At 45.3% G+C, this 8,455-nt stretch overlaps 1 protein-coding gene across 1 annotated transcript; it reads right to left on the bottom strand.

Annotated features, from left to right (window-relative positions):
• Positions 1-5,704: 5,704 nt before the first annotated feature.
• Positions 5,705-8,091, bottom strand: KCNF1 (potassium voltage-gated channel modifier subfamily F member 1). The gene has a single exon (XM_087776003.1). The coding sequence runs from the start codon at positions 7,454-7,456 to the stop codon at positions 5,993-5,995; it is 1,464 nt and encodes a 487-aa protein (XP_087632129.1). The 5' UTR covers positions 7,457-8,091; the 3' UTR covers positions 5,705-5,992.
• Positions 8,092-8,455: the final 364 nt, after the last annotated feature.

Raw genomic sequence — 8,455 nt, 5'->3', positions numbered from 1 at the left:
CAAGTACAGTTAATATACATTGCCCTGAGTTGACTTTCACACTAGTGCTATGTTGCTGCAGCTCTTGGTGAAGGTTGATTTACACCAGGCAGTGCAGAATTTATTCCTCACACCACTAAGGACCATCTGTCTCAAAGGGAAAGTGTCTCATGAAAGCTGGTGTGGAAGGAAATGTTGATATTCATGAACGGACAGTCTAGGCAAAATGCAGTAATATTTGAATGGACAGTGAGCCAGATCCTCAGAAACCTGGTTGGGTAGCAAGTGCATTCTCCTGTGCATGTGCCCAGTAACTGTCCTACCTGTGCGAGTAAGAAATTGTGAGGTTTGTCAGTGTATATAGGACTGATGACTGTGTTGACAGGGAGGAGGGAGGAAGCGCTTCTGCCTAGCATAGTTCACATGGGACACCATTCTATTTGTCTTAGCACATCTGGCAATGCAGATGTGGCTGGAAGAGGGTTGTGGGGGTTTTTGTCTATTCTAGTATGGTTAATTGTTCATTAATATCTCTTAACCTTTACTTTTATGGACATTTGAATGCTCTGTTTCAACAAACACCTATTTGTCACTCTTTCATCCAGTCTCAGGTGAGCATTTGGGGTAGTTATTTGAAAAATCAGTATCGATTGAGAGAATACCTGAGACTGAAAACAACATGGTCTTAGCTTCTCTTCTTAAGCATTTTTATCAGGTAAATTCAAATAGCACGTTAGGCAAAAAGAAAGCTGCCTAAAGGGTTACTGAAACAGCATCACTGTCAGCTTCAGCTGCAAAAAGGACCTTAGTGATGAGTGCCCTTAGCACAGCCAGGGACAGATGGGCTGTGCTGCATGGTCCTCAGCCCTCCTTCTCTTTGACAGGAGCTGGCTCTGCCTCCTCGTGTTCACATTCCCCCCAACCCATGCACAGACCAGAGAGGACATTTCAATTAACCCTGTGTGGCAGGTGCCATACCTGCAGCAAGGGGCAGCTCTCCTGCATGCATGACAGCAGAAAATAGTGGTATTCTAGTATTTCCCACAATTATTTTTTTTCTTTAAGTGTCTTCAAATCATATATATATGGCAGTCTAGCAATAAAAACCTATCTGTAGATGGCTGTTTCTGCCTGAACCTGAAGCTGTCTCCAAAGCCAAGGCGGCTGTGACACGCCAGCCAGAGCGTGGCATAAGTTGACGTGTTACATGCCTATCACTTCCCTGAGACTAATGCTGTATGTCACTAACTACTGCAGCCGTCTCCCACACTTCTAAAAGCAAGTTCCACTCTATTAAGTTCTACCCTTTATGGTGTTCAGGAAGCTAGAAACAGGCTTCATTTTACCTACAGTCTTAGCAATTGCCACCAATCTGCCCTTGGGTGGGTTATTAAATTAAGGCTATTGAATCAGATTCTGCCGGCAGCTATTCAATGTCAAACCTGGACCAATCCCAAATTTACAGCTGAAGTTGATGTTAGTTAGGAACTAAAAGTCAGTCCCTTCAAGTTTTAACTCTATACATTGCAGGCTGTATTAAAGAGTCAAAGTTTTCTAGAAGCAGCCAGGGCACATCTGCACAGGGCAGATGTCCTACAGGATAGCTTCTCAAGAGGATAGTTTGACCTGCTCACTGTGCTCTGAAATTTCCTGCACAGTGAACTGAGAAGCTTCTGTATGAGAAGGGATGTCAACTAAAATTATAGTAGCTCTGTTTTTTTCTCCATAATTCTGCTCAATGGGTTTTTTTATAGAAGCATTACATTTTCTTCCCAGAGCTCCCAGTTTCTTATGGGAAGGGTGACCTGTTTCCTTTGTACGCCTGGGAGTCCAAAGAAGAGATGCTGGAGTGTGTCCAAAGAAGGACAACGAAGTTGGTGAAGGGTCTGGAGCACAAGTCTTATGAGGAGCAGCTGAGGGAGCTGGGGTTGTTTAGTCTGGAGAAGAGGAGGCTGAGGGGAGACCTTATTGCTCTCTACAACTCCCTGAAAGGAGGTTGTAGCGAGGTGGGGGTCATTCTCTTCTCCCAAGTAACAAGTGATAGGATGAGAGGAAACAGCCTCAAGTTGTGCCGGGGAGGTTTAGGTTGGATATTAGGAAAAATTTCTTCACTGAAAGGGTAGTCAAGCATTGGACCAGGCTGCTGAGGGAAGTGGTTGAGTTCCCATCCCTGGAGGTGTTTAAAAGATGGGTAGATGTGGTGCTTAGGGACATGGTTTAGCGGTGGACTTGGCAGCACTAGGTTAACGGTTGGACTCGATGATCTTAAAGGTCTTTTCCAATCCAAACGATTCTATGATTCTATAAGAGTATTTGGGTTGCAGGGGTATCAGGAGAGATCCATGTGGTTTATGCAGATGTTTCTGCACTTGGACATTTTCAGGCTGTTCCAGTCCTGGTTCTCAGGTGAAGGGCTTTAAATACCAGGGGTTGGGCTCCCTGGAGAGACAGTTGTGTTACAGAGCTTCCCATGTACTGCAGACATTGGAGAAGCTCAGTGCAGTGCCCGATGCTGTTTCTGTGAGTGTGGAGATGGGCTCACTGGGAATGCTTCGCATTCATTAATTTAATTGTACAGACTCAGCCAAGGTGTCCACAAAGTGCTTGGGAAGAGCTGGACATGGGGAAGTCACTGGTGGGTTGGGAGGGTGCAGCCTGTGCTCACCTCACCCAGAGCGCAGGAATAAGACCTGTACCAAGCACGGTGCAGTTTTCCCCTTGAAAAGACTTCAGGGCTTGTCCTAAGTTTGGACTTGAGAAAGTCCTGTGTCTAAGAGAGGGGGACTCCGACTCAGCCAAAGCCTTTGGATGGTGTCACTTCTTCGCTGCACTAATCCTCCCCTCCCACCCCCAAGCCTTCCAGTCTTTTCAGTCCTTTTCTTTTTTTAGATTAACTTGTAATAAAGGAAAATCAGCTCCGCTGGGTTGTGCAAAGTACTAAAAATTTGAAAACAAACGTCCCCTAGCTCACTCCATCCTTTAAGGGGCAAAGCCTTCCCTCCACCCAATTTCAAAGCCAGTGGTTTATGGTAGTTTCTTGGTCTGCAAGAGGTGTCTCTCCCGGGGCCCCAGAAAGCCTCTTACTTTCTACCATCAGGATTGCAGCTGTGTAAGACCCCCCTGCTCCTCTCCAGTCCCGCCAAGTGCTGCAGGCTGCCAGCCTGTCCTGTCCCTCCATCCCTGCCCACATCTCCCCTTGCTCCTGCAGGGTTCCCACACCACGGGCAGGGCAAACAGGCAGGAATCCATCCTGCACAGCCACAGCCTTTTAAGAACATGTAACTTACAGCAACAAATCCAACAAATATGGTCCCTAGTGCAGCAAACCACATGGAGCCTGGCTTGAGACCAGCCTGGGCTGGGGTGGCACCAATGGTGTCTCAAAGCTCTTTCCATACTGGCATAGCATAGGCAGACTCCTGTGCTCAAAGGCATAACTCACCGGAGAAATCAGCCCATAAAATTATTTCTGATAAAAGAGGCTTATTTTCTATTTAATGTCACGTTAAATAAATTGCAAAGCGCAGCAGTGAGGATTTAGTACTTGCGGTGCTAACCATATTACTTAGCATTTATACAGTGTTTTCCTCATCCAAGAAAGCGCTTTTGCTAACTTAATTCATCCTCAGCCACCTTCTGCATGTCATGAGGAAAGTCAGGAACATTTAATATCCCCTCTGATAGATAAGGCGTATGGCTGGGACTGTCACAGCTTTGTTACTCTTCCTCTTCTCCCACGCTCAGCATCCCACCCGAGCGGATTTTTGATGGCTGCAGCCCATACTTGTCTCCTGGAAGTCCTCAGCAGTGCAAGGGGCAGGATCCTGTCCCTTTGCTGACAGCCAGTTGTGGTCCTGGCTGGGCAGCCAGGGGGAGCAGATCTGAGACTGACGGCAAGCAAGGAACAGGTCTCAGCAGATGAAAAGGATTGAGAGAGCAGGTCTAGAGGCTAAGAGCTGGGAGCTGGGATGCGGAGGAGAGGATGGGGGTGAAGGGATGCTTGGGCTGAGGAGGTCACTTGGATGGCCTGTTGGCCTTAGGCAGGAGAGAATGTGGGACAAAGGCTGGTGGAAGGATTCTGGTACAGAAAGGTTTAGAGGTTGCTTCAAATTATCTTAATTGATGGGGGTATGTAAGGCAGGACATGGTAACAGGGTTGGAGAAGAGGCTGGTAGGTCTGGCATGGGCTGGGGCATGGGGATACAGAGTAGGTGTCCCTGGAGGTGAGCAGCTCGGGGTGTGGGGAGTAGTGCTGGGAAAGGGCTTCAGCCTGGGGGAGCCGGGCATTGATTTCCATGACAGGAGACCTGCAGAGCAGGCAGTGTTCCTGGGGAGAGGCTGCCCATCTCCGCACACCTGACCAGCCCCTACACACCACCACCGCTCCCAGCAGGACAGGGCTCTTCCCACCAGTGGACACATACCCCTTTGCCAGGGGCCAGGGGCAAACAAGTGCCAGGAGAGAGCACAGAACCCACCTGTGGCTCTGTGGCTCTGTGCTCCTCCAGTTGCTGCTCCTGTGGGGTGGATGCCACAGCCCCATTGCTTGCCCACATCCCAGGAAAAATGTCCCAAGGACCCTGCATGGGGTCCTCGAGCACAAGGTGCCTGGAGACGGGTCATGGCTCATGCTGCTGCGTTTCATCTGGGCAAGGGACTACTCAGGGCAAAAGGGAACAAGTAAGGACAGCTACTCTAGACCTTTAATCATTTCGGATCCTACTTTTATTGTATGTAAATACATCTGTGTGCCAGTTCTCTCCCATTTGAGCTGGCATAACTCCTAGTTTCAATGGGTTTCTCTTGTAGAGACCAGACCCATATACTGCAGTCATTACACAAGCCAAATTAATGCTCATGTAGATGGCACTTCCTTTTGGAAAGGATAGTAGCTACACACTGGTATTGATTAATTTGCTAATTAATGAATAAGATACTGATTAGTGCCGATTACCTCTGTAAACTAACATTTACAAAACCATGCAGTTATTGTAGGGGCAGGATGTGCTTTTTTAAAAAAAATAACCTAGTAATATGATCATTCAGATAGATATTTTTACCATAAATCAGTTGGAGATTATACTATTTTTATTGAAACTTTTTCTACACTTACTTTCAAAGAGTTAAAGTTTCTTATTTAGAAGTACTCAGTTTAACTCCCCTATAAACTTCTTTTGCTTTAATAGTGAATTAAAAATAGTATGAGTTAACTTAGAGTTTTAAAAACTACTTGATTATAAATCCTTCCTGAAAGATCCCTGCATATATAAATTATTATGTTGTAATTAAAGGCTAGAATAAATATTTTTTTAATTTGCTCCTTAAAATACATCTATTCTGTTCTACATATTCTGTTCCTCTGCCCAAAAAATAGCTTCATGTCCCATTGAAAACTATATTTTTTCTGGAAAGAGGAACAGATACCTATCCAAAAAGTTGACCCCAAATTATATTTTACAAAAACAAAACCATTCATTGACTCTAATTCTGCACATGGTATATGCTCATACTTTCAGTATCTCTAGGCTGAAACTGCTCGTAACGTTTTGCTGTAAACCTGAATCTAATATGAGTGAGAGGCTGCTTTAATTTTTTAAGGAGTGGTTCTCCTCACTGCAAAGGCATTGAAGACAGCCTGAAAGACACAATCTGTGCGATGCTGCTCTTTATTGTTACAGGTACAGAGTTCTGATGTGGCAATGCTGCACATTCAGGTCACCAAACATTTACCGATCAGGAAGGCTTTCAGTCTCTAAACCGGTTACAAATGGTTTTTGTCAGAACGCACTTATTATAAGCAGTCTGATCTCAATGGAGTCCTACTATTTTATTTTGGGTAATAACGGCAAAGTCTTACCAACTGTTGATGGACATACCATGGGGTTAATTTATATTCACGTTGGAAAAGCAAAGCAGTGCTCCCTCCCAACTCTGACAGATCCCACGAGTCTTTTCAATAGTTGATTGTCAGGTTGTCCCGATCTATAGCTTAGCGCTGACAACAGCTCACAGTTTATTTGCAGCTTTGAAGCCTGGTCCTATAGTGTTTCTCTTCTGACAGGAGATGAATAAAGGTGTCACTGTGGGAGACTTTTAGCCGGCTGCTATGAAAAGGACCCTCCTTGCCTTCCCTCACAAGATCCTCTAGTTCACTTTTGGAGCTTGTGGCTTTCCCCTCGGCTGAGTTTAGCTCCATCAGCTCCAATTCGTGCTTGGCAGCTGTTTCTAAAACTCTCTGTTTGTTATAATACCTGACAAAGTTGTTAATGATGGGATGGATGGGAAGGGCGATCGCTATCACCCCGCAAAGAAAACTGATGGCAGCATTCAGTTTTCCTAGCGTTGTTTTAGGGTATATGTCTCCATATCCAACTGTGGTCATGGTAATGATTGCCCACCAAAATGACTGAGGGATGCTTTTAAATAAAGTTTCGGGGTGACTTTGCTCCATGGTATAACCCAGGGCAGAAAAGACAAAGATTCCAACAGCTAAGTACATGAGGAGCAGCCCGAGCTCCTTAAAGCTGCGTTTCAGGGCATACGTTAGAGTCTGGAGCCCCGAGGAGTGCCGTGCAAGCTTGAAAATCCTCGCGATCCTCATGATGCGCAGTGCCTGGACAGCCTGCTGGACGTTGCTCAGCTCCATAAGCTTGGCTCCCAAGTGGGTCAAGGTCAGGCTGACATAGAAAGGCAGTATTGCTAGCACATCGACAATGTTCATGAAGGACAGGGCAAAGTGGAGTTTGTTGGGAGAGGATATTAGCCTCAGCACATACTCCATGGTAAACCAGCCTATACAGGCTGTCTCTATGCTGTCCAGAGTTGGATGCTCCATACGGTTCCCCTCTGCATCTACGACCTGCAGGTCTGGGATGGTCCCCACACACATCACAATGGAGGAGATCAAAATAAACAGAAAGGACAGAACAGCAATCACTCGAGCTGGGTAGGATGATTCTGGCTTCTCCAGAAATTTCCAGATGTATTTTTGGCACTTTTTCCAGCGACTTTCCGAGGCATCTACTCCCAAGTCATCCAGAATCAGTTGCACCCTTCGGGCTATTTCTTCCAGTTCCTCCTTTTTTTCACTTAGATGAGTTTTGCAGCAGTCATCCAAAAATTTCAGATCCACTTTCCAAAATTCCATTTCATTCTTGAAACATATGGGGCATATTCCTTTCTTCATGTGAATTTCCCCAAAGTAGTACACGTCAATAATGCATTTGAAAGCATCTGGATCTCTGTCAAAGTAAAACTCTCTCTTTCCAGGATCGTAGTCATCACAGAGGGAGAATATGCTATCGTATCCCCCCGATAAACAGTTGATCAGCTCTGCCAGACGTGTTTCTGGGTATTGATTCAGGTTATCTCCATAGAACACCTGCCTTACCCCACCGACATTGACTACAATCTCCATGTCTTCATTTTTTTCTGATCCATCAGAGTCCACATCTGGAAACCTAGAGTCACCTGCCATTTTAATTGTATTGGATTTTATTTTATTTTTAGCCTGTTGTTCGGTTTCAAAGCTTTGTGGTTTTAATTTCTCATGAAAGCAAATCAGCACCGAGTCAGCTCTATTACAAAGGTTACCAAACTGACCCGGAGTTGTGGTGGGAAAGGTTACAGAAATAAACCTGCGGTCAGGAAAGCCTCGTGAGGTATGCAACAAGCTGCGGGGAAAAGACAAGTCATCGGGCTGCTGTGCCTGCAAGCAGGATATTAGAAAGCTCCAGCAGATTTGAAAGAGAAGAAACCATTTAATAAAACTCACCCCTCTGTTCAGTGCTCGAGAGTCTTTTCAGGTCCCATTCTCTCTCTAAAAGTGACATTTATTCACAGCTTGGAAGTCACGGCAGAGAAATAAATCCCGTGCTCTGATTAATGCAACGTGCAGTGAGTGACAGTTCTCAGAGAGACAATCAGCAGGGTGAGCCCACAGAAAACTGTTGCGGTTTCCCTCTTCGATTCCACAGATTTCCCTAGAAAGTTGCTTTTGAATTTTGTTTCTCTTTCCGTTTTCTTTTTACTTTAAGGTCCTCCAGAGTTTATCTGCTGACTCTTGCACATAGTCAGTCGGTGCAAGCGTGCAGAGGAGAAACTTGTGCTTGTTTTCCCTTTGCTGTTTCCCAACACAATAGGGAGCCCAGGCTGCGAGGAGTCCTTTCCAAACTCTACCCTCTTCTGGTGAAACCCAGCAAAGCACCAGCTACACAGAAAACACAGCTCAGCTATTTATATGCCTGTCTAGCTGTAAAATAATGTGTTTCTGTACCGCCATGAACTTTAACGATTTTTAAAAACTTTTTTTTTAATCAAATACAAATCGTGTATAAAGTCATTCAGAGCTGCAGAAAGACACACAAATATTTTCTTCCTCTGGCAGAAGCCAGAGGAAAAAATACTGTGTTTTGGAATAAATGCACGACATAAATCTTGCTCTCAGCGGGACTGGAGCAAGTCTAGAGTAATCCTC

This window comes from Nipponia nippon, unplaced genomic scaffold, assembly GCF_047370975.1.
Source record: "Nipponia nippon isolate SJK-2023a ecotype South Korea unplaced genomic scaffold, ASM4737097v1 scaffold_4, whole genome shotgun sequence".
Classification (NCBI taxonomy): Eukaryota; Metazoa; Chordata; class Aves; order Pelecaniformes; family Threskiornithidae; genus Nipponia; species Nipponia nippon.
Note: the sequence above shows the minus strand (reverse complement) of the source record. Positions and strands in the feature narration are given on the sequence as shown.